Source organism: Cavia porcellus, unplaced genomic scaffold, assembly GCF_034190915.1.
Source record: "Cavia porcellus strain 051 isolate PalLab524CR breed Dunkin Hartley unplaced genomic scaffold, mCavPor4.1 scaffold_32, whole genome shotgun sequence".
Lineage (NCBI taxonomy): Eukaryota > Metazoa > Chordata > Mammalia > Rodentia > Caviidae > Cavia > Cavia porcellus.
In genome coordinates this window covers 12,149,462-12,174,693 of record NW_026947515.1, presented here as the reverse complement: position 1 = coordinate 12,174,693, position 25,232 = coordinate 12,149,462, and the positions used below count along the sequence as shown (strand labels likewise).

The window sequence follows — 25,232 nt, the reverse complement described above, 5'->3', positions numbered from 1 at the left end:
TTTCTGATATGGATTTTGATGGATGCATGGGAGTCTCCCAGGAAAAGAACACCAGGCAGGGGGAAGCACGTGCAAAGCGCCTAGAGAATGAAATGGAAGTGTGGCAGCCTCACACACCCCCGTCCAACAGTCTGCACACAGTGAAGGGAAGTAATAAAGGGTGAGTGTGGGAACTGTGTGCCTGGAATGCCACTCAGGGAGCTTGGGACTGATGTGGCAGGCACAGGGAATCTCCAGAGGTATCAGGATTTAGAAAATGTGGAGGTTAGCCGAGCATAGTGGCGTGCTTCTGTATTTCCAGCACTCAGGAGGCTGAGAGGCAGGAGGATCACCCAAGTCTGAGGCCAGCTTGGATTACACAGGAAGACCTTGTCTCAAAAAAAAAAAAAAAAAAAGGAAAGAAAGAAACAAAGAAAAGAAAAAAAGAGACAGAGAGTAGTGCTAGGACTGGCAGGATGGTTTTGCAGCATCTTGCCTCAATTTATAATCTGTAATGTGAGTACAGGGGGCCAATTTCCAGGCTACAGGGAGAGCCCCCGGGACTCTCCCTGGGTGCTGATGGGGTCTGAGGCTGGGGACAGGCAGCCTGCAAGCTCTCCCTGCTCTGTGACATGTCTCTGCTTCCTGTTTCTCGCCCATCACGGGTAGTTTCAGTCTCAGCTTCAAAAGAACAAACACACTCAAAACAAAGGAAGCCAGTGGTGCCTGCAGAGGAAGCAGGAAGCCGCCAGTCCCGGGCCCTGTGCGGAGCCCGGCTGCCGGAGCTCAGGGACAGCACTGGGGACAGCGGGATGGAGTCCGTGGCCCTGTACAGCTTCCAGGCCACAGAGAGCGATGAGCTAGCCTTCAACAAGGGCGACACACTCAAGGTACAGTGGACTGGGCCAGGCGGGGCTGGCCCCACATGGGGCGGGTTAAGGACGGGGCCAGGACACTCCCTGCAGAGCTGTCTACAGTCATTGACTGTGAGATTGTGAATGTGCCAGCCAGTCTCTCTGAGCCTCAGTGTCCTCATCTGGGAAATGGAGAGAACTGGTGAGCCCTTCTTCGAGGGTTGTGAGAAGTGAAGGAGACACCATCACAGCAGTTGGTGGAGGTTGGATGAACTTCCCAGGTTTCCAGAAAAATATTTTGGAAAAGTTAGTGAGAGAGAGAGAGAGAGAGAGAGAGAGAGAGAGAGAAATGAAAATGGAGTTGGAATGAGACAATGCATGAGAGGAGATCTAAGGAAAGACATGAGCACACATGCTAACGCTGCTGGGCTTAAGTATCAGGCATGAGCTTCCCAGCAATGTGGAGAAAAGGGGAAACAGTCATGCACAACTCATTTCACCTGTCTGGACCTTGAGGACAGACGTGGCAGCCTTCCAGGACAGCCTGGCGGCAGGTCGGTGGAATCTCCCTTGGGCGTTGCCGTGCTTACCAGTCAGCATACAGCAGCATCACAATCCAGGGGCTGAGTCAAGATTCAGGAGAGGCCATGCCAAGGCTTGGGTGCGGGGAAGGTCACTGTCTCACCCTCCGCAAGCCACTGCCCTTCCCTGAGCCACCTCTTCCCACACGGGCCGTGGGTATCGGACCTGGTGTTCCTCCACTGCGCCCAGGCTCTGCTCTTGGCCCCAAGCTTAAAGCACTAAAAGGGACAGAAGCTTCCCTCTGTGGCCCCCCTGCTGGAGCTGGGCCCCTAACTCAGCAGTGCGCAGTGCACGTTACCCACTCTGAGCTGCAGGGGAGGGGGTCAGCACCATCATTTCCTTAAGCGGGGAGAGGTAGCGGGGAGGTGACACATCTTGTGTGATACGGTGTCAGACTTGAACCTAAGTCCCTTTGACTCTGGAGCTCTGAGTAGTGAGCTGTGGCCTGCACAGGAGGCCAGCAGTGAGATTTGCCATCAGGGGAAGGAGCCCCATGCTTGGAGAAATCCCCTCTTCATCCCAGGGCTCAGCCCCCAGGCTCCTAAGCTTTTGGCTCCAGGTCCCTGCACAGGTGGCGTCTGGCTCCGGAGCAGGCTGAGTACTGGGGCTGAGCACCCAGGTCCTGAAATTCTAAGAACCTCAGCTCCTCTCCTGAGAGCAGGTTGGGGTTTCCGGACCCAGGTTTGGGAGCGGGGTGAGCATGGGACTCTGGCCAACTAGATGGGGCAGATCAGGGGGTTCCCTGAAGCAACTGTTGAAAACCTTGTGACATCCGCTCTGGACTCCAGTGCCTCCAACTGCACCCAAGATGAGTCAAGTTTCACACTAACCTTTCCTAGAGGGACACCAGCCTGGGGCGGTGGGGCTGGCACCTAAGCAAGGTGCTAGCTGCTCAGGAAAGAGTGAGCTTGAGACCCTCCTGCCCTGGAGGGCAGGACCAGCTGGGTGGCAGGGCACGCAGCAGTGCCTGTGCACATGAAGGCTCCATAAGGCACAGGGAGTGTAGGCGGAAAGGTGCCGGTGGGGTCTCAGGGACTTGTGCATCTGGACTCTTGGGACCAAGGTGACAGGGAGTCCAGGAGAGCTGCCTTCCTCATTGCAGTGGCCCTGAAATACCAGCTGCTGTGCCAGGCTATGTATTCCGTGTTCATGTGAAATGTAGCATGCCCAGAGCAAGAGGGCAGGGGCCACTTCAGGTGGGCAGTTGGGGCAGTTTTTCTACTGAAGTGACCCCTGAACTACAGTGGAAGGATGGCCAAGAACCGGCCATGTGAGAAACTGGGGGAGAACAGCGCCTGGTCGGGAAAGAGCTGGTGCTTGAGGTAGGACCATCATAATAGTGTGAAGAGTTGGAAAAAATGTCTGTGATCAGACAGTAGTGAGTGGAACGTGAGGGGCAAGACTGAGGTGGGCGGGTGGCCAGGGGTCAGGGCCTGTTGTAGTCACTCTGTGAGGAATGAAGGCAGAGAAGACTAAGGAAAAATGCCTGACAGAAGTCACAGCATATTAATGTCCTTGATATGTAAAGAGCTCTTTTTTTCTTTTTTGTCTTTTTCGTTTTTATCGGTACTGGAGATCGAACTCACGACTGCCCGCTTGCAAGGCAGGCGCTTATGCCGCTGAGCTAAATCCCCAGCCCCTGTAAAGAGCTCTTACATATCAAATGTTGCCAAGGTTGTGGGAGGGTGTGGGAAAATATGCACTTTGCAGGAAATCAACTAGTAGATTGACACTATTGTTTTGAGGGTCATCTGGGAAGTATATGAAGATCTTTAGAAATATTGGCTAGGGGCTGAGGATTTAGCTCAGTGGCATAAGCACCTGCCTGGCAAGTGCTAGGTCATGAGTTTGATCCCTGGTACAAATATATATATATATATATATAGGCTAGGTAGAGTAATAAAAGTTTATAGTTTCAGTTTCATAGGAGGCTGAGACAGAAGGATCACTTTAGCCAGAGAGTTTTATGGCCAACCTGGGTAACATAGTGAGATTATGATCTCAAAAACAAAACAAAACAAAACAAAGCCCTGGGGCTCAGGAATTCTCCTTTGGGAATCAAATGTAATCAAAGCTGGGTGTGTGTTTCTGCATGATCAAAACTCGGGGTGCCTCTGACATGTTTGCATGCCATTCTCGAGGTACCAGCCAAGCACTAGGGGGGAAAACAGAAGTGGCGGGCTGCTGATATCCGGTGGCAGCTCTGAAGCACGAGGTAGACACAGAAATACAGCCCAGCGCTTGCTGGGTGCTGCGGGGAGAGATCAGGGGCGGGGAGACTGCTGAGTCTGCTTCGTCCTCTCCAGGTGGACAGCCTTTAAGTAATGGTAGCAAGTGTTAACCACAAAATGCCAGCTGGGGGGGGGGTTAATGACATCAAAATGCTCATTATGAAACACTGAGTGGCGAGAAGCAAAAGGCAAACCCGTGGCCACACGGAAGCCTCAGCTCTGCAGATGGTCTCGAGGGCCTTGGTTTGGGGAAGGAAACTGATACCAGGGGCCTGACTTGTGTTTTGAGAGTGCTGAGATAGAACCTGCTGTGCGACCTCACAGCTTCCAGGAGGAGCCCAGCCCTGGCTTGTCTCCTTTGTTACTCTCCCTGCTTTCCCCAGATGCTCTGCAATAAGTTGGCACCACCAGCCTTTCCTGTTCACAAGTTCTGCCTCTAGCGGTTTGATCAATCCCTGTCTTAGTTATTTTTCTTGTTGGTGAGACAAAATACCCAATTCCCAAGATTAAAGAGGAAGGTTTACCTTGGCTCACAGTTCCTCAAAGGCATCAAGGGAGAAAACCAGCCCATGGCAGAGCAGGGAAGGCAGAAGGCAGCCAGCAGCCAGTCCAAGTGAATGTAGCAGCTTCTTCCTGCCTTTTTCATACTCTGTCTAGGCTACCAGGCTGAGGACAGTGCCAATCAGTCAGTGGACTGATGTAGTAATCACATACCCTTCACCCCAACCTCACATACCGTAGATGCAGCCACCTCTGAAAAAGCCCCACCTGTGACCACATGAGGCTTTGGGAGGTCATCCAGACACAAGGTATAACAACCACAAATGGAAAATATTTGGGAAAAATTTCTTTTGCACCAAACATGTACAGATTTGTCACTATTCCTTAAAAAAGGTACAGTCGACTATTTACATGGTACTTGCATTGTACTAGGTGTTAGGAGTGATGTGCAGATGGTTTCAGGTACGTGGGAGGATGCGGATAGGTTGTATGCAAACACTACTCCACTTGCTATGAGGAACTTAAGAGTGTGTAATTCTCTGTTGGTTTGTTTTGTTTATTGTTTTTCGAGAGAAAGTCTTGCTATGTAGTTCAGGCTGGCCTTGAACTCGTGGTGATCTTTTTGCTTCAGTCTCCCAAGTGTTGGGATTATGGGTGTGCACCACCATGCCTGGCTGAGAGTCTGTAAATTTTGGAACCATAAGGAATCCTGAGGGTGGGTGTTTTGGAATCAGTTACTCCCAGATATCAAGGGATGACAGAATTCCCTGCAGGGCCAGGGTAAGAGTGAGCAGTGAGACCCCACTTACCGGAGAGTGCAAGTGCAAGGTCAGACTCTAAGACTTTTTAATTTGTTTGTTTTGTAGTGCTGTCGATGGAACCCAGGGCCATGGGCTTGCTAGGCAAGTGCTCTAGCATGGAGCCATAGCCCCAGGCCTTTATTTAAGATTTTCTTGGAGTTTTCATACTAAATTTTGTTTTTGGTAGTGGGAATCAAACTCAGGACCTCACACTTGCCAGGCAGGCACTGTGCCACGGAGCTGAATCCCTGGCCATATTAATTTTTGAATAGACTTGATTTTTTAACCAGGCATGGTGGCACACTCCTGCAATCCCAGAACCCGACAGGTGGAGGCAGGAGGATTGCACATTCAAGGCCATCCTGAGCGACCCAGTGACATAGCAAGACTGGGTTTAAAAATCTGAAGAAAAGGCCGGGGATGTGGCTCTGTGTAAAAGCCCTGGGGTTCAACCCCAGTGCAACCAAAACAAAGCGAAGGGAAGTGACTCGAGGTAAAGCAAAACAAAACCAAAAAACACCTGATTTTTCAGGACCGAAACACTGGAAGATAGCACAGCAACGTACAGCCCCAGCCTCCGGCTCTTTGATGGTTCCCATCCTACAGGGGTGGTGCGTCTATTATGATGGCAGTGTGAGATCATTAAACAACACTTGTATTTAGAGTTTTGTATTCATTTTGATTTTCACCATTACATTAAAGTAGTATTTATCTTGACTCCTGAGCTTTTGGTATCTCTTTAAACTTTACTCCAGAGGGCTCTCACCTGCCCTTTGGTCTGCCGCCTGCCTTCTGTAATGAAGTGTTAACTGTTTTGTTTGCCATGCATCCTTACCTCCTCCCTGGTCAGGGCCACAGTGCACGGCCCGTGTCCTGTCCTTGTTCTGCTCCGCTTCCCATGATCCTCTGAGCCAGGGCTTTGTCCTTTTGGGGACCTGCTGCTACCCAGGCCCTGCAAAGAGGCATGTGGTTCCTCCTGGAACTTTAGTCTGGGCTGAGAGCTTGGTGATACGTGGACTTGCTCTGGATCTGTGGCCCTGAATGTCACTTGCCTGGGACCAAGCCTCCCTCCTTGATAGGCCAGACATTTCTGGGTGCATAGAAACTCGCTGTAGTCCTGGAGGAAGTCCCATCACCCCCAACTCCCCATGGATAGTAGCATGTCACAGAGTCCTGCAGCGCTGGTGAAACCTCCCCTGACCGGAGCATGGCCACACCCCTTCCCCTGGCCCAGGCCTCCATCCTTGCTCCACTGGCCCAGTACAGGAGCCCCTTGGTGCCTCCTACCTGCTCTAGCCCCAGGCTCGCTGGCCTCATTCCTGTTCCAGGGCCAGAGCTTTTTCCCTCCGCAGGCCTCTGCACAGGCTGTTCCTTCTGCCCTGTGCACTGTTCCTCACATCTTCTCACTGCTGTTTCTTTCATGTAATTCGGGGCTCAGCACATGTCACTGCCCCCCCCAGAGAAGCCTTTCCTGATGACTCCCTCTGCCCTCTGCTGACAGTCTCCCGGCCCCTCCCAGACGTCCTCCACATGCGTCACCCTGACGCGCTTTTCAGTGTGATGGCTCCAACATAAACTCTGCTGTTTACTTGTTTCTTTCCTTGTTTATGTCTGTCTCTGCCCCGAGGATGAACGCTCCACGTTCCCCGCTGTGTCCCCAGGGCCTACCCAGGCCTGACATACAGTAGGCGGCTACTAGCTGCACTGAGCAGGGACAGGCAGAAGCACAGCCCCTGGGATGGGAGGCCTGGGCAGGCCAGGACGCCGGTATCTGCCTGTGGACTCCCACGGGGATTTGGGGCAATGCCAAGAGTAAGACTGAGCTAATGTGACCGTGAGAACATTTCTGGGTCTTCCTAGTCGAAAAGCCAGGAGGCCTGACAACAGAGCCAGGGGTCAGAGCAGGTGTGTCCCGCATCCACAGGACACTGCCACGTGCAGTGCTGGCCATAAGTGCACCGCACTGAGTAGTTGAAACTGAGCCCAAGGGCACAGAGAGTCTGGAGCAGACAGAGTGGCCTAGAAGGGACCCTGGATGTGGGAGGCGGCCCACAAGCCCCAGTTTCCTCATTCGGTTGGGTGAATTGTCCTGTTTCATTTTGAGCGAAAGTTTTTCTGAGCAGGCCACCTGCTTCCGTCTGTCTCTGGGGCTGCTGACCTTGCTTGGACTCAGGGACAGGAAGGAAGGGCTGGATCTGGTCTGGTGGACAGAGAAGAGGTGCCACCCTGGGAGGCCCAGGACCAGGCTGACGTGGTCCATCCCTGGCTGAGGTCACACCTCCTGTAGGACCGCCTGGAGCCTCCCCTTCTCTGTGCCCAGCATTTTTAATTGATGTATCTCCCCTGGGAGCGGACTGATGTGGAAGTCTGCCCCAGACCTGGCAGGCAAAGGGTGGTAGAACAGGGAGAAAATGGTGGGTCAGAGCACTCCTGGGCCGCAGAGCTAGACGCCCCACATCTCAGCGTCCCGGGCTTTGTGTCTCCCCTGCTATGTGGCCTTGGCTGTGATTCCTCCCCTCTCTGGGCTTATCTGATAAAAACAGCAAAGCACTATTGCCCTTGCAGGATTACATGAGAACTGGGATGACACATAGGAAGTCTCCAGCCTTCATCATTCCCAGTCATCGCTCAGCCTGCCTGTGGGCTGAAGGGGTCTCATGGACCCGGATGGTGTGCCTGAGCAACCTGGGCAGGCCAGGCTGGACCTGAGAGCCAGCCCATGGGCCTCTGGTCTGTTCCTCCTCCTCTATTATCACCCCTGAGCTCAGACCCGTAAGGGCATTTTAAACGTGAGTCACCTGGGGTGATACTGGTCCCAGAGCTCAGGATGCGGTCTCTGACCTTCCTGGGGACCTCTGGGCTCAGTGCATGTCAGGCGGGTACTGTGGGGCCCCTCACGCCCTGGCTCAGGCACTGAAAGGCCCCACTTCTGCTCCCCGAGACCCCATCAGCCTCAGCTGTCCCAATTCCTCAACCCAAAACCTCCTCTGGGTTTCCAGCTTTCCCATCCCGGGAGGCTGCTGGCCCTCTTGGTGGGCATCACTGGGCCAGGGGCAGGCAGGATGATGGAACCGGACAGTACCTCTCACTTGGGTTGAGTGGCCCTTGGCAGACCCCCACCTGGACCTTGCCCTCTTTTGCGAATGGGTTCAGGCCCTGTGTAGGTGAAACCCACCTGGGCCTGGCAAGTGGCAGAGCCTCAGCGGGTGACAGCTGTTCCTTCCTGGTTACCCACAGATCCTAAACATGGAGGACGATCAGAACTGGTACAAGGCTGAGCTGCGAGGAGCCGAGGGCTTCGTCCTCAAGAACTACATCCGTGTCAAGCCCCACCCGTGAGTATCAGCCTGGAGGCTGTGTCCCCCCTGGCTGGGCCAGGATGAGTCTGGCATGAGCTCCCTGGGGGCTGGACATTGCCAAACAGAGTCCACCAGGGTAGTTTGGGAGTTGTCTCAAGGATCTCAGTGTCCTGGGCCTGGGACCTGTGGGCCCTCAGAAGTCCAAGTGAGGTTCTTAGCAGGGGACCCACAACTGTGGCCCTCAGAACAGCAGGACAGTGTCAGCCCAGCATGGACCTGGGAGTCAAAGAAATCAACAAAACTAACTGGGGAAGTTTTAAATAACAGCTGAACCAGCGCTGGGTCATCTACCAAGGCTGGCACGGCTCAGGGGCTCAGCAAGGGTGAAATGGGGACAGAAGATTCAGAAGAGTCCTGTCCTATGACAGGCCTGGAAAATGCTACATGGGAAGCCGGTCAGCATCAAGGTGGCTGACCAGGGCAGGCTTCTCAGAGGAGGTGGCTCCTCAGAAGTCAGGGCTTGGAGGATGTGTAAGAGCTGGCTTTGTAGAAAGTATTCCTAGGAGAGGGTCAGGCTGAGCCAAGGAGGGTGGTGAGGGGAACCTGAGGCTTTGGGGACAGACAGGGCTCAAGGTGCTGGGCAGCCACGGAGTGTTACCGGTGGGACAGAACTCAGTCAGATGTGCGGGCAGGTGCCAGCACCAGGCAGGCGAGAGGGGCAGATTGGGAGCTGTGACGCTGTGTGGCTTGGGGTGCAAGCTCTTGGGTGAGGCCCGGAGGGTATTTCCTCTTCATCTTTCTTTGAATTATTTTTTAACCTGCCACCACCTCTAGCTTCCTGTGCTAGGCATGGCTCATCTCCCTGGTCCTCAGCCACTCTGCCGCACTCCAGAATTTCCAGCCCTCTCCACAGGGTCCAGTCTCCAGGCAGGGGGAGGGGTGAATCATGGGGAAGCCAGGTGGAGAATTCAGTCCTGGCTGTGAGGCAGGACCTGGCAGTGCTGAGTCAGGGCACAACTGGAAGCCTGGGGGAGGGCTGAGGACCATGGACTGGGCGGTGGGTGCCTTCAGTGGAGGAGCTGGCCTGGGGAGGGGGCAGAGAAGCCCAGAGCAGAGTTCGCTCGCTAGGCTGGCTAGAGTTAGGCATGCCCAGCAAGACCTCTGAAGTGTACTTGGGAGCCATAGAGGATTTCATCCTCTGATACCTGATCCATTGCACGGGGCCTTTCCCAGGTGCTAGCCCCAGGTTCATAACCTCAGCACCTGCAAAGTCCCCAAATAGCCTCAGGGAACTCCAGCTCTGCACCTGACTGAGTCCCAGGGTGCAGGGGTGGGGGTGGGAAAGAGCTGGCACCTGGCTCTCTCCTTCTTGAGCACTCACTGTCACCCTACCTGTCCATATAAGACAACTACTCAGAGCTGGCTCCATAGGGAGGAGGCACCTGACCCAGCTGAACTGCCAGGGGATTAGGTACAGAGAGGGCTTTCCAAAGGAGAGTGTGGCCCACTGGGGAAGCTGGCGTAGAAATTCACCAGGGAGGGAAGGGAGGCGAAGGGTTGGAACTGCTCATCACAGCAGCAGGGCGGCAGCAGCAAACCTTTGCATGAAGCAGCGCACTCACCATACAGGAGCATCATCTGAGCTGTCTTAGGCAGACAGGCTGGGTGACTCACCCAAGCTCACAGTGGGGAGGAGGTGGAGTGGAAACAAGGCGGGTTGTGTGGTCCCCGGGGAAGCCAACGGAGCAGCTGGGGGCTGAGGGGCTGGGGGGCGGAGGCAGGGACAGGGACTTGCTCTGCAACCTCGTGTGCAGAGGGAGGGCGCTCGAGGAGGTGATGGAAGAGTGGGGCCTGCGTGGAGGGAAGAGGTTCCTCAGGGGAGAGCAGTGTTTTACCAGGTCTTCCGAGTCACCAGGGAGGCTGTGGGGAGGGTGCTCCTTGGAGTGGGTGGGGCGACACCCTCTGCTGCCCACACACTGATATCTCCTCTGGGTTCTGCGGCTTCTTCAAAGGCCCCTGGCCCCTCAGGAAACTCCCAGCCCACATACAGCTTTGGAGCTCCCTCTCTGCAGGGGCTGGAACCTCTTGTTTTTACTGTGTGGACAGGTAGCAGCCTGAGCCTCTGGCCTGGGGCTCACCAGGCTGAGGGGGCAGACGCAGTGCTCTGGTGTCCCTAATGCCACAGAACCCTGGTTGAGCCCTCACCTTCAGTGACCACCTTCCCAGCCTTGCCTTGCAGGGCGTACCACCAGGATGTGAGTGCCCCCCAACTAGGGACAGCAGTGAGCTAGAAGCCTGTGTCTGGGGGTGTAGGCCCCCAGAAGCGGCCCTGGAGACACCGACCCGGAGGAGTGAGGTTGTAGACAGAGAAAGTCAGGAGGGAGGTGGTATGGAGGTCTCTGTGCTGTGGCACCCGGAGCACTGATTGGCTAAGGGACAGTGCCCCCAGCCTGCTCCAAATACAGACCAATGCCTGGGGCCAGGTCTGTGTGAGCAGCCTCAGCAGGGAGCTGTGAGAGTAGGGCCAGGGGCACGGCCCCAGCAGGAGAAGCTGACACTGCGGCCTCTACGGAGCTCAGGAAGCATTTGCTGGAGGTGGGCAGGGAAGCAGGACTGAGGACAGAGGTCCTGGGTCCTGCCTGTGGCCTGTCGTAGTCTCATCAGACTCTGCTAGCTGCTGTGGGTCAACACAGACATCAAAACCAAAGCTGGGCAATGATTCCGGAGCCCAGAAGCCCTCGCCCCTCCAGTGGTGGGTGTCTGTCCATCTGGGCTGCGGTAAAAGAAGACCATGGGCTGAGAGGCTTAGAAACAGCACACATTTACAACAGTTTGGGGTTGGATGTCCAAGGTCGAGGCGCAGGCAGACGCAGTGCTTGGTGAGGGCTACTCCTTGCTTCATGCATGGTCATCTTTTAGCTGTGCCCTTATATGGTAAGGGGGCAAAAGAGCTCTCTGAGTTCTTTTCTATAGGTACTTAGTCTGCGTTCTGTTGCTATAACAAAACACCTGAGACTGGACAGTTTATAAAGGGTGGAGATTTACTTGGCTTGGTGTGGAGGCTGGATGCCCACAAGGGTAGTACAGGCAGTGGCTTAGTGTCTGGGAGGGAGGGCCTTCCTGCTGCATCCCATGGTGAACCAGCAGGTAGGCCGGAGTGCTACATCTACAGCAAAGCTGCTTCTTCTGTAACCCTTTAAGTCAGTAATCCACACATGGATTGGTCCATTCATGGGGACAGATCCTTCACGACACATCCTGAAGGTTCCATTTCTCAAGACTGCTGCTTTGGGGACCAAATTTTCAACACATGAACTTTTAGGGGATAAATGTGAACCATGGCAGGCTCTGGTACCATTCATGAGGGTTTCTACTCACCTCCCAAAGGCTCTGCCTCTAAAACCCATCCACAAGGATCGGGGTTGGAATGCAGTTTTCACAGTTTTGGTCATCAGGGAAAGAAATTTATACTTTTTTTTTTTTTTTTTGTCTTTTTCATTTTTATCGGTATCGGGGATCGAACTCACGTCCGCCTGCTTGCAAGGCAGGTGCTTATGCCGCTGAGCTAAATCCCCAGCCCCTAGGAATTTATACTTATGAAAAGGTCCGGGTGGCCTGAGTCTGCACAACCCTGGAACAGGTACACGGAGAGACCTTTGCTCACCGGATCGTGGCCACTATTGTTTTGTTTTATTTGATTGATCCCAGGACTTCAAGCATTGTAGACAAATGCTGTATCACTGAGCTGCATCCCTAGTCCTGTTTTATGATTTCTGATTTTGAAGAGTCTACTGTAGACTAGGTGGGATGGCTCATACGAGTAATCCCAGCCCTCAGGAAGCTGAGGCAGGAGGATCACTGTGAGTTGAAGGCCAGCCTGGGGCTATATAGTGAGCTCAAGGCCAGCCCAGAATATATAGTGAGGCCCGGTCTCCAAAAAAGAAAGAAAAAATAGGAAGTCTCTGATCTAAGCTAGTCACGGTGGTGCAGGACTGTGAACTGTAATTTTAAGTACTTGGGTGGCTGTGGCAGGAAAAGCAGAAGTTTAAGTCTGACTTGGACTATATAGCAAGACCCTGTCTCAAAAAAAAAAAAAATAGCAAAAAGAACCTGCCATCTAAAATGGAAAAGTTAGACTGAGGTTGGCTGATTTGTGGTTCAGTTGGAGTCCAGTTCTCCTGTTTGCCTCAGTGTGCTATGTTTGCCTAATGTGATATGAAAGGCTGGGTGAGCTCTGAAGCAAACACCAGGCTGCGTCTCAGCTCCTGCTTGCCTCACCTCATTGCACTGTGCCTTAATTAGCCCATCTGTAAAATGGGTTTGGCCATACCTCTTATGTTTCTGGTCTACCTGAAAGACCAGAGGGGTTGAGGCCCTGTATTTGGGTGAGGGTGGGAGCTGGCCTCGGTGCCTCAGTGCCCCTCTCTCCACAGATGGTACTCGGGCAGGATTTCCCGGCAGCTGGCTGAAGAAATCCTGAGGAAGCGGAACCACCAGGGCGCCTTCCTGATCCGGGAGAGCGAGAGCTCACCGGGCGAGTTCTCTGTCTCTGTGAAGTGAGCTTGCCCCTGCTGGGGGGGGGGTGCACAGACAAGGGAGGGGGGTAGCTGGGGGGACCCCAAGGCAGTCAGAGCAGGGGTGCTCTGAGAGGCCAGACTTGGTGCTAGGCTGTGCGATCCAGATGTCACTGTGTGAGCAGTAAGTGGCCATGGGACTTCCCCTCAGAGAGCAAGGGATGATGGTATAAGTGAGCGGTGGAGACTGGGCAAGGGACAGGCAGGTGCCCAGGGCAGGCTCTGGGTGAGTCCCACTCTGTGGTGATGTCCCTGTGGCCGGTTGGCCTGGAGTTCTTATTCTGGTGCTACCACTCTGAGGCTGTGTGACATTGGGCATGTCCTCTGATCCTGTTTCCTTCCTTATAAAGTAGGTTATTACAAGAATGGAGACACAGGGTTCCCTCTGCTCAGGCGGGGAGAAAATTCTACCCTATTTAGAACTGTGCCTGGCATTGTGACAGGATGTCCTCTTAATTGGAGGTGACAGGATCAGGACCCCGCTGGGCTGGTCTAAGTCCTCCCTACTTCCAGGGTCCAGAAGGGCAGGGTCTGAATGCAGGCTGGGGACTGCCTGCTGAGCTCCAGGAGCCAAGGACACAGCGTGGGACAGAACAGAGTTGCTGCCCTAATGGGTTTTAGTTTTCCCGAGGGGACAGTAAATAAGTCCAGAGTGAACCAGGGAGGTGAGAAACGTCACTCCACTCCAAGGAGGAGGTGGCAGCATCTGAGTAAAGGGCTGAACTCGAAAATGGAGGCTTCCCAGGAATAGGGACTGGGGGCGATGGCCGTGGCAAGGAAGGGAGGGGCCTGGGAGCCTTCTGGACAGAGGTGACAGCGAGTGTAAAGGTCCTGGGGTGTGTAGGAACCCAGAGGCCAGGTGGCCGGAGCACAGTGAGCAAGAGCAGGGGCTGGGGGTTACTTGAGATGAGGGGGCCTGACAGCAGAGGGCCTGCTGCAGAAGTTCGGTTTTCTCCAGAGCAAGGGGAGCCATGGAGGTGCTGAGCAGAGGGCAGGTTGTTGAGTCAGGTTCCATTTGTTAAAACAAATCCCTCTGGCTGTGTGAGGAAGGTGCAGGAGGTGAGGCTGCCGGCAGGAAGGCTAGTGGGGAGCCACACAGGAGGTGACAGGCTCTGGGACTTGGGGGTGTGCGTGCTGAGGGGACACGGTGGCCAGGTCTGGGTGCCATGTCTCTGTGCAGTGCTGCCACCGGCGACACCCACTCAGGGCTGCTGTGGCATTGGGTGCAGATCCTGGCACGCAAGGACACTGCCCCTATCAGGGCTGAAAGCAGGTGAAAGACGCCAGCGCGGTACTACGGGGGTGGCAGGAAGGGGCTCCTGCGGCCCTCGCGGGTCACGTGGCTCTCCCGGAAACCCTGTTTTCTCACGGCTGGGTTCACCCACAGCTAGTGGCACCTGGGTTCCCAGAGGGCCTGCACACCCAGGCGGCTGTGCCCCCCGCGGGAGCGGGGAGCCCCGGGAAATGAGACATTCAGCAGGGACTGCGCCCGCGAGCCCAGCCTGCGGTCAGGGTCCCTTTTGTTCGGAGCTCAGTGGGTGTGACAGGGACATCCGCTGGGCGACCGCGCGCCACGCGGGGGCGGGCTGCTGGGGGCAGATCCCAAGTCGTAGGGCTCCCGGTCCCCAGCTCTCAGCCTGTTCCCTGTCCCCAAACGGCAACCCAGCCCGTCGTTCCTCATTCTCCGGAGACTCACTCTGAGCCTCAGTTTCCCCCACCTGCAACAGGCGCACGGGGAGGCGCGGTGGGCGGTGCGCCAGCCCCTCCGTCCCCCGCCGGCCACGCGGCTCCCGCGGACCTCAGGGAGCTGCGGCTGCTGCAGAGGCCGGAAGCGCCCGTTTCCCAGGGACCGGCTGTCCAGGGTCCGGTCATCTCCTGGGAACGGCGCCCGCCAGGCGGGCTGGTCCGGCTTCGAGTGAGCCCAAGGTCACCCTGCGAGGCTGGGGCCGCGGGGACTCCAGCGGCGTCCGGAGCCTGAGCTGCGGGGAAGGGGCCGTCTGTCTCCACACAGTCGCTCAGTGACCTCCTAGCATGCGCTCCTCGCGCTGCCCTGGTGCTGCCCCCTCCTGGCGTCCCCGTGTAAGTGGCCCGGGGTCAGAACTGAGAGCCTGGGGAGTTTCAACAGGCGTTTGTTTAAAAAAAAAAAAAAGCAGTCCTTGAGCACCAGCTGTATGTAGATCACAGTGCAAGACATGAGAGGAGTCACACCCGAGGAGTGTGATGGGAAATTCACAAGCTGGTCCCAAGGCCTCTAAGTGGAAGACATACATAATTCAATGACTGTGGATACATCCTATATGGTGAAGACCCCCATGAGAAGATGACAGTTGAGCTGGGCTCTGAAGCCTACATAGGAGTCTGGTACACAGGAAAGGGGGAGATATAGTAGGCATAGGAACTGCATGTGCAAAGGCCCAGAGGCAGGGTAGGGCAGGATGTGTTTTGCTAAATCTGTCCAGAAGGGTGATGGTCAGTGACCAGGAGTTGTTTTCGAGTGGGGGAGCCATGTGACTGGGAAGGGCCCTCAGCACCAACTTAGTGAAATTCTGGCAGTCAACCCCAGCCCTTCTCCAAGGTGCCCTAGCCAGATGCCCCAAGGTTAGACCCAGGAAGAGCTTCTGGGCCTGTTGGCAGTGATTTGTGTACAGGTGACAATGCCAGCCCTCGTTTCTCCCAGGCCCAGCCAGGCCCACCTCCCATTCTTGGCCCCTCATCTGTCCCAAGGCCTTTCCATCATCCTTGGGGACTGGTAGGCAGGGCAGGCAGGGTCAGATGGGGGATGTGTGGGAGTGGGATTTCAGACAAGGTCTCAGCTCTGGCACCTGCTGGCTGTATGACCTGAGCAGTTATCCTCTGAGCCTCAGTTTCTTCATCTATAAAGTGGACACTCGTGTAAAGAGATTAGTATGAGGATTAGCACATAAGTGCTCAATAAATATCAGGTACAGTGGTTGCCGTACCATGTGCCAAGGAGGATTGGGAGCCCTTCTTGGTCCTGAAGGCTGCTCCCTGCCTCTGCCCATGGAGCCAAGCCTCTCAGAGAAGAAGTGAGTCCTGGCCTCAGGCAGGCTCTGGCTCCTCTTGGCTGATGACATCTAAGACCTGGAGATGGTGACCCAAGGAAGTATAAAGTCCAGCACCTGCCAACCACCCAGGAATGTGGCACCTTGCAGACTGGGGGTTCAGGGCTCAGTCTTTAGAACTCTGTGGCACGTGGCATCTCCTGTCTGTGCATGCCAAGCCCTGTAAAGCTGTTAGAGGGGGTTTATAGGCCTCACATGGCCTCCCAAAGCGACAGTGGCTACAGCCGACTGCCTTTTATGAGTTTACAAAGGGCTGCCCACTCCCCCCTGCCAGAAGCAAGTCTGCACTGGCTGTGGCTGCCATCGGGACAGGGGCCAAGGCTGGTATGCAGAGCCCGGGCTGTGTGACCGCTGCCTACTGCTACCAGGCCGAGGGGATTCTTCTGTCATACGTGACTGTCTGGCTTTGGAGGGACTTTGCATCCTGCCCAGCAGAGGTGCCCAGGCTTTGACACACGTGTTGGCCCCTCAGGCCCCTGGGTGCCTGCTGCTCCAGGTCCTGTCCAAATGCTGGCAGCTCAGCCACCCACGAGATGGGACCAAGCTCCCTGTCTTCCAGGTGCCGGTGTTCTGCTGGAGGGACAGATAATACTTGCTTAGGAAAGTCTGTAAGGTCTTGGAGGCTCTGAGGCTCTGAGTAAACAAAGCAGGGAAGGCTGGGGGCTCCAGTGCAGGCGAACAGACAAGAAGAGAGAAAATCTGTACAATCCTGTACAATTCAGTTTGCAAGGTCAGAGAGGTCCAGTAACTTGCCCCAGGTCTCACAGTAGTAGACAGAAGAGCTGGTGCCCACTGCCCTCTGGATTTGGCAGCCCTGCTCTGCCTCCCGCCCACGGTGCCTGAGCCCCAGAGACCTGCCCGGCTCTGCCTCCACAGGCTGTGCACTGCCCCTCCCAAGGGCAGCTGGACAGGGACCCCTGCTGGGCGGCCAGCACCACACCTATGCTCCCGGCTATGCTCACACCTATGGGAAGCCCCCACCCATCCAGTCTTGTTTCTGCTCCCTGGGCTGCTCCTGTCACCTTTGCTGCTACTGCTGCCACCAGGCCAGAAAAACTCGCTGGGCACGACCTACCGCTCCTGCATCAGGCTAGACTTGGTCCATTTTTATGCATGTGTGGATGTGTTTATTTCACTGCTATTTTCTCAGTTTTAAGTTTTATTAGTACTGTTTGTAGTTCATAATGATCACATCCTTTGTGGGGAGTTGGCACACATACATAATATATCTTACTTCTTTTCGTGTCCTGCGTACTCTCCTTCCCCCATCTTTTGGTCCCCTTCTCATTTGCATAATGAACTTGGTCCTTCACCTTCTCTGACAACCAGTGAGCTGGGTCATCTTCTTGTCCCTTTGGTAGGGGAGTGTGGGTCACACAGAGGCAAACATCCACAACTACTCAGTGAGGGTTGTGTTGGGGGCACTCGAACAGAGAGGGACATGCAGGTACACACAGCTGTGCCAAGCACTTGCACCCAGACTCAGCGGAGATGCTCTGACACGCTGTCTACCCAGGGCACCGGCTGTGGCTGACCCGCTTCCATTTGGCTCAGGCTCCCTGAAGTCTCCCCACTCCGGGCCCAGGGCCTGTCCAACTGAGTCCTCCAGGATCAAGGTCACCAAGCCCCAGACTCAGCTGCTTTGCAACCCAAGGCTGCTGGGAACCCAGGGTGGTAGGGCTGAGGGCTAAGGAGGCCCCTGGCCTGGCAAGTTTTCAAATACTCAAGGCTCTATCCAGGCCTTGAAGGATGGCAACCATCAAGATCAGGCTGGAGGAACAGATAAGGTGTTATTTCAGGCGAGAGGCACAAAGATGAGAGCCCAGGGGCCCAGCTGTGAGGTAGGAGGAGCTGGCCCTACATGGCCTCAGGCAGGGCCACGAGGCTGCAGCAGCACCAGCACCAGCAAGGTTGCCATTCACCTCTGGGCAATGGCTGTGCTGTGTGGGCTCCCTCTTGTCAGCTGTCACTGAGAAAGGGTGGACAGGATGGAAGGGTGAGACCTGCTCTTGACTGAGCCCTGCGTAGGCTGGTGGCTGGTATGTTTCCAGATTTGTGCGATCAGAGAACACCTTTGTTCAGGGCACCAGCTCCAGACACCAAAAATGCACAGTTGCAATAATCAGGGCTTTTAATCTTAGGCCAACCCACCACACCCAGAGGATGAGGGCCACCTGTATCCCAGCCTGCTTCGCAGGGCTCCTTGCTTCTGCACTGGGTGCCCATATGAGAGCTGTTAGGTCCCCATTTCCTGCCTTCTCTCCTGCTGGGCTGTTGGTGGTGGTTACTCTACTACTTGGAGCAAAGCCTCCCTGCACACCCCAGCCAAAGTCCAGGAAAAGCCTGAGTGCCTGTGGGCACCGCACGGAGGAGCTGTGGGCTCAGAGGCTGCCTATGGAAGTGCACTGGCGGCTGCAGCCAGGGTCAGACAGGTGGGGTCACTGTCCCCTGCCCACCTGCCTCAGCATCCCGGGCACAGAGACACACATGTCCCACAGTCCTCAGCAAGAGCCACTTAGTCACTGGGGACAACGCTCAAGGAGGGCACACAGAGGAGGCTTTGTCTCTGGCTTGGAGACGCTTCTTACCTGGTCCAGAACCTTTGTTTCCGAGGGAGGACCAGCTCCTCCAGACTGAGCCACTCCAAGTGCTGAGTGCCCCATGAGGTTGAGCCTGCCACCAAGGCACCTGTGTTAGGGTTAGGATCCTCCAGATCACTGTGTAGTCCAGACTGGCCTTGAAGTCACTATGTAGCTCAGGCTGGCTGCAGACTCACATTGATCCCCCTGCCTCAGCCTCCCAAGTGCTGGGATTACAGGCATTCACCACCATATCCGGTCAGAAGCAGGATTGGAAAGGCTTGGCTGGTGACACTCCATTCCCGAGTCCCCACTAGATAGGACCCTCAGGGCCTGCTTTGCCTCCTTGCCCTTTCGGTGTACAGTGTGCAAGTCTTTAGGAGCAGCAGGTTATAACAGGGCTGTGTGAAGGGCCAAGGGGCCCAGAGAGATGGGCTGAGGCTGAGGGGTCAGTGTGAGACACCGCCTAGGCCCTTTTACCAGGGCCTTAAAGCATTTGCGAATTTGTTCAGCGCTTAGTCACTTTCCTCCTGGGACAAAATACCTGACACTCTCAGTGTAAAGAAGGAGCAGTTTGTTTTGGCTCACAGTTGTTAGTCCGCAGATGGCTCCAAGGTAGGATGCAGGGTGGAAGGGCCTGGCGGAGGGCAGCCGCTCCCATCAGATGATCAGGAAGCAGGGAGAGAAGGGAGAGCCAGGAAGAGAGATGCAGCCTTCCAGGTCACACCCCTGCTAACGGCTAGTCAGCTAAAGCACCCCCACAATTCAGTCCTGCCTCTGAGCATAAGAGGCTCTTGGGAGACATTCTTGATCTATTTTTTTTTTTTTTTTGGTACCAGGGATTGAACTCACAACCTCGCATTTGCCAGGCAGGCGCTTATGTCAGTGAGCTAGATCCCCAGACATTCTTGATCTAACGCATAACAGTTTAGAAATGGGTTTGGACTGCTTGACAGAGGCGTGAGTCGTGGTTACCCTGGACGTATCTGCATCTTGAACCGTTCATCTTAAACTTTCTTTTTTTTTTTTTTTTTTTTGTCTTTTTGAGATAGGGTCTCACTATGCAGTTCAGGCTGGCCTTGAGCTCACCTTGTAGCCCAGGCTGGTTTCGAACTCGCAACAGTCCTCCTGAGTGCTGGGATTACAGGTGTGAGCCACCACGCCCGGCTCATCTTAAACTTTTAGCAAAGCAATGTGCCAGCCCTGGGCTGACAGGTGGAACCGGTGGCAGGCTTGGGACAGAGAGAACAGCAGATCTGAGTCGGGGGAGGGGAGCAGGATGCCATCTTCTGGTCAGGAGGACCACAGGTCTGCAGGAACCCACGCTGCAGGAGGACGAGATTCAGAAATGCTCTGTGTCCAACTGCGGAGGCATTGTGGCATTGTTTATTTTTTTTTCCCTTTGTACTGAGGATTGAACCCAGGTCCATTGTGTATTAGTACATTCCCCAGCTCTTGTCTAATTACTTTGGGACAGGGTCTCACTGAGTTATCCAAGGCCACTTGCAATTCTCCAGCCTCAGCCTCCCAGAGTGCTGAGATTACAGGGGTGCATCACCATGCTGGGCTTTTTTGCTTTGCTTTTTGTTGTTCTGTTTTTATGAGACAGAGTCTTGATATAGCCTTGAACTCACTATGGAATCTATGCTGGCCTCAAACTCAAGGTGATCTTTCTGCCTCAGCCTCCTGAGTCCTGAGACTACTGCAATGTGCCTCCACGCCCAGCCTTTGCTTAAATATTAAGTCTCTGACCTGGAGGTTGGGACTCACTTGATCCTCATATGAACAAAATGAGACTCAGCCTGTGACTTAGAAGACCAAAGACCATCTCTCTTAAGTGGTCCCTACCTGTGCTGGCCCCCACAGGATCCCAGGTCCCCAGGTCTCAGCCCCACGAGCCACCTGAATGGGACAGCTTCTAACTTGGCTTCTTCCTGGTTGGGCACTGGGGCTGATCTGTGCCCACTTCCAGGTCCCAGCTCAGCCAGAGGGGCCCAGGTCAGTAGGCTGGGCCCCTGCAAGGTCCCCAGCCATCCCGCCAACAGACAAGGCACCTGTGCTGTGAGTGTGGCCCCAAGGGAACCACAGTGCAGCTAGGTGGCTGGCCTGCTGGGAAGGCCGTTGCAGGTGTGTACAGGGAGGGAAGGAGAGTGGGCCTGGGGCCTCGGGATCAGCCCAGGGAGCACCATACAGTGTGAACCTGGACTTGGATAAGATCTTCTGGGACATTATTAATATCGTAATTGGAATAATGACTGCCATTGTTATGTGCCAATCATCAGTTGGGGTGTGTTAGAGTGAGTGTGAGCTCAGATGTGGCCCCAGCCCCAGCCTTTCTTGCTGGGTGGCTCTGGGAAGGTTGTGGCTGCACTGAGGCCTCAGTTTCCCCACTGGACCTGATTTGCTCTTCTCAGCCTTGGGGCAGACCCAGCCACTCATGCAGCAGGGAGAGAAGCCACAGCGGTCGTACCTGCCCACTGTCCTGATCCATGTCAGTGCCACAGTCTAGTCCCAACCCTGAGTGGCCTGTTTGGTGTCGAATGTAGGACACTCAGGCCGGTTCCCTCTGCCCAGTCTCTGCCAAGCCAGGCTCTGCCCTCCTGGCTTGGAAGTACAGGCTGTTCCTCAGCTGTGCTGGGCCTCAGTACCATTTGGTGGGAGGCTGGAAAGGCTGGAGACGTGAGGAAGAGAGGGGCCTGTGGAGGTGTCTACGGAGGCAGATGCATAATCAGAGCTGGATCTCAAAAGGGCTCAAAGCATCAGATCCTGCTGTCACACAGGCCGGCTTTGATGTGAGCCAGGATTAGTTTAGGACTCAACCCCAAGGGATTTCGGGGACTGGGCAGGGAGAGAGGAAGGAGGAGAATGTCAAGGCGAGTGCATGTGGAAGAGATGTGAAAGCTGCTGCTGGATCATGGCTCGGATCAGCCATTTAACTTTACCAATAAGTGAAGTCAGCATCTTCTGCTCACCTAACCCCAAAGAAGTGTTGTCATTGTGAGGAAACTGAGGTTTAGAGAAGATAAGTAACTTGCCTAAGTTCATACAGCAAAAAAGACATCTGCTCCAGAGCGCACAGCCTCAGGGCTCTCCATAGCTGGTGGTGACAGGGACTCCCCAGGTCTTACTGGAGTAGGGCAGTGAGATCCTCCCATCTACCTCAGCTCCAACTCCAGTCTCACCGCGGAGAGGCCTGGCTCCGGGTGGTAGTGTGGGGCAGCGGGCATGGGTGCTGGGCTGAGGTGGCCATGGGTGCTCTCTCCCAGCTATGGGGACCAGGTGCAGCATTTCAAGGTGCTGCGAGAGGCCTCGGGGAAGTACTTCCTGTGGGACGAGAAGTTCAACTCCCTCAATGAGCTGGTCGATTTCTACCGCACCACCACCATCGCCAAGCGGAGGCAGATCTTCCTGCGTGACGAGGAGCCTCTGCTACAGGTAGGTATGGGGTAGGGGACAAGCCCCTGCCACCTCTGCATCTGTGTGCCCTATAGTCTGCTGGTGCCAGGGGCAGCCCCAGCCCAGGCCCCAAGACTATATTTGGGGGAGGTGTATGGGATAAGAGGGATGGGCCGGGGTCTAGGGCATGGGGACAGGAGCAGCCCTGCTAGGGTGAGCCATTCTGGCTTGTTTTTAGCTCCTAGAATAGTGCATGGCACACAGTAGGAGCTCAATAAACACTGGCTGAATGAATGGGTAGAGAGAAATGTGCTATACCCTTGTCTGAGTACCACACCCTTGTCCAGTTTCTGTGCTCTGGGAGCCTCTACAGTCCCGTCATACAGATGGGAAAACTGAGGCTCCAAGTGATATGAGCTGGTGTGACCAGGGTGTGGGGAGATGTGCACGCTTGTGGGTGAGGTCCTGGTTGTGTAAGGGTCCATCTGTCCCTCGTCCCCACAATAACAGCAATTTGCTAGCATGCAGCTCTTTCATCAAGGAGCCCCAAGGACTTGTGCTCTCTCTCATTAGGGTGATGACAGCGACCAATGGGGTTATTAACCCTGATACTCGGTTTTCCCTGGAGAAACTGGTGTGGGCAAAGCCTCGGGCAGGAGGTTCAGACCCCAGGACATTTGAGGTTAGGCTGTGCAGGAAGGATGGGGAACAGTCCCCTCCAACGTTTTGTATGACCTGAGGGCCAGTTCAGCCCTTAGTTGGGTCTGAGTTTCCCCTGTGTCTAATAGGATGAGCCTGGGGGTATGACACACCCAGAGGAGTAAACAGAGCCTCCCACTGGTCACCCATCCCTCCATCTGTCCACCCATTCCCTGGGCCAGCCCTGCTCCATGAGAGTATGAGGGAGCCAGGGTAGAGTAGAGGGGCCAACTGAGCCTGCCCTGCACCCACTTCTTTGCTCAGAGGTCATTCATCCAGTGGGATGACTGCAGAGCTGGCTCAGTCCCCTGAGACTCATGACGCCTCCTCCTTCCGGGGCAGAGAACCGCTAATTACAGTGTCTCTTCTGATTCTATCACCATCTTGGATAGGATTCCGCAGGCTCAGACCTGGGATCCTGGTGGGGCAGGTGAGGACAGGGTGCTGGATGCCACCAAGCAGACATGCCACCGAGAGCTTCCTCCCTCCCGTTCAGCTGCTGTGCAAGGGAGAGGACCAAGTCCCACACAGGGTAGGGATATCTAAGGTCCTACTTGGCGACAGACAGGACTGGAACTCAAGCCTGACTGTGGGGGTGGCTCCAAGTGACAACCACATCCCTGGCCACAGCAGGAAACACGGCTTTTGGTGCAGGACACCATACCGTGAATGAGGTCCTCTCCTGTGTTCCATGTCTGAGCCAGTTATCCTGGCTGCTGTGCAGCTGGAGAAACAAGACCAGGAGAGAGCCAAGACCAACTGAAGCACCACCCAGGACCAGGCCTTAGGTCTCCTGTGCCACCCCCAGCCCAGCCCTCCTATCCCTCGAGGCAGCAGGACTTGGGCTGTTGTATGAAGTGCAGTAATGAGGGTGCCCTGGGCAGCACAAAGCCCATGGGATGACCCCGAGATTGGTCAAGTCCAAGCCCCAGGTCTCCTCTCCAACTATGGAGTCGACTCCTAGGGTCCTCCAGGCCTAGAGCTTCCAAAGCCACCCCACTAACTGCTTCCTCCCCTTGCAGTCGCCCCGTGCCTGCTTTGCTCAGGCCCAGTTCGACTTCTCAGCCCAGGACCCTTCACAGCTCAGCTTTCGCCGCGGGGACATCATTGAGGTCCTGGAGCGCCCGGACCCCCACTGGTGGCGAGGCCGGTCCTGCGGGCGCGTGGGCTTCTTCCCGCGGAGCTACGTGCAGCCCGTGCACCTGTGAGCGCGTGGAGCCCAGCCGGGCGCAGCGCGATAGGACTCGGACGCCGGCTGCGCGATTACAGAGGGCTCAGCGCAGAGTCTGAGACTCAACTTTGGGTCCGTGCTTCCGGGCCCCCTTTCACACAAACCAGGGGAAGCCCCCATCGCCCCTGAGCTGCCACTATTCAGAGCGCGCGGAGAGGGGGCGCCAAGGTTCCCGCCTGGCCGCTTCCCATTGGCCGTGAGCGATGTGACGTCACGGGACGGCCTCTTCAGAGGCCCCTTCTACCGCCCGCAGAGGTCAAATCCAGGGGAGCGCTGAGCACTGGGCTCTGCTTAGAATCCTGGACGCACCTGAGCAGATCGCCTGCAGACAGGCCCTCGGCTGACCGGGAGCTAGCTCAGCTTCGAAGGACCTGGACTTACTGGGACCCTTGCTTCACCACAGTCCTATGCCTTTGGGCTCCACCTGGGACACGCGGGCCTCTCCCCCTACAGACATTTGGGGTGGGGCTGAGGCCTGGAGACCAGAACAGGCACGGGAGGGAAAACAGGGTGGGCTGCTGTGACTTTCCTCTGTCCTGCCTCTGCACAGACCAGGTTCCTGCATTTGCTGGGAGACAGGGCCATCCACAGGCCAGTGGGATGTTGGGGCCAGAGCAGGATTTTGGTCGAGGCAGCCCTGCTAGAGGCCTGGCTCGGGTGAAGATGAGATGTCTAGATGGAAAAAATAGACACCTTCGGAGTAGGAAGATGCAAGTGGGTCTTGGGAAGGGCTGGAATGCCAGGCAGCTGGTGGCGGGCCCTTGAACAGGGTGAAAGGAAGCTCCCTCACCCACCAGGAGCAGGCAGGATGGAGGAGGAGGAGCCCATGAAGGCTGCTGCAGCCACTTTAGAAGGACCTATGTTGTAGGCATGTGGGGCTTCCTCTCTGTCCAGAGCTGGCCCACCACCCTTTGAGTACTGAGCCCTGGCAAATTGCACTGCTCCTAACATGGGCCTGTGTATTAAAAATAAAAACCGTGGAATTATCATAATGATTTTCATCCGAATCTCATTTTCTTCTGCATTCTGACTGTCATGCTAATTTTCCCCACTTCCCTCTGATTTTCCAGGGGCTTTTCTTTGCTGGTTCAGTCAGTCACTGGGACCTGATAAGCTCTGTAGCTGTGAGGGACTCAGGCCTCCTCCGGGCCCCGGGGTCTACCCTAGGGAAAGAGAGTGGCCTAAGAGCTCCGGGTTCCCTGTCTCTTTCCCAAGTGGCAGCATCAGGCGAAGTAGGCATAGAAGAAGATGTTGACGCACATGAGCAGGACAGCATTGAACCCACACACACGAGACCAGAAAAGGCGTTTCTGGAGCGTCTGGCTGTCACCTGGAAGGGGTTGGGGAGGGACAGATGAGGGATGCAAGCTTCCCACCCTGAACTCAGGCTTCCAGCCCCAGCCTCAGGGTGGATAGCCAGGGGG

At 55.5% G+C, this 25,232-nt stretch overlaps 2 protein-coding genes across 3 annotated transcripts in view; one reads left to right on the top strand and one right to left on the bottom strand.

Moving 5' to 3' along the window:
- Grap (GRB2 related adaptor protein) lies at positions 1–24,800 on the top strand. 2 transcript variants are annotated; one of them, XM_063242321.1, is made up of 5 exons: positions 1–160; positions 649–869; positions 8,185–8,282; positions 21,749–21,917; positions 23,600–24,800. In XM_063242321.1, exons 2-5 carry the CDS (start codon positions 792–794, stop codon positions 23,783–23,785), a joined length of 531 nt encoding a protein of 176 aa, XP_063098391.1. In that variant the 5' UTR covers positions 1–160; positions 649–791; the 3' UTR covers positions 23,786–24,800. The 2 variants fall into 2 exon arrangements, with proteins under 2 accessions (XP_063098391.1, XP_003465271.2); XM_003465223.5 differs by lacking the exon at positions 1–160 and adding an exon at positions 12,680–12,802.
- Slc5a10 (solute carrier family 5 member 10) overlaps positions 24,801–25,232 on the bottom strand; it is a 74,444-nt gene continuing 74,012 nt past the window's right edge. Inside the window, exon 15 of the mRNA XM_005001646.4 lies at positions 24,801–25,138. Within this exon, the coding sequence (XP_005001703.1) occupies positions 25,032–25,138 (107 nt within the window). The 3' untranslated portion in view covers positions 24,801–25,031. The remainder of the gene's footprint in view (positions 25,139–25,232) is intronic.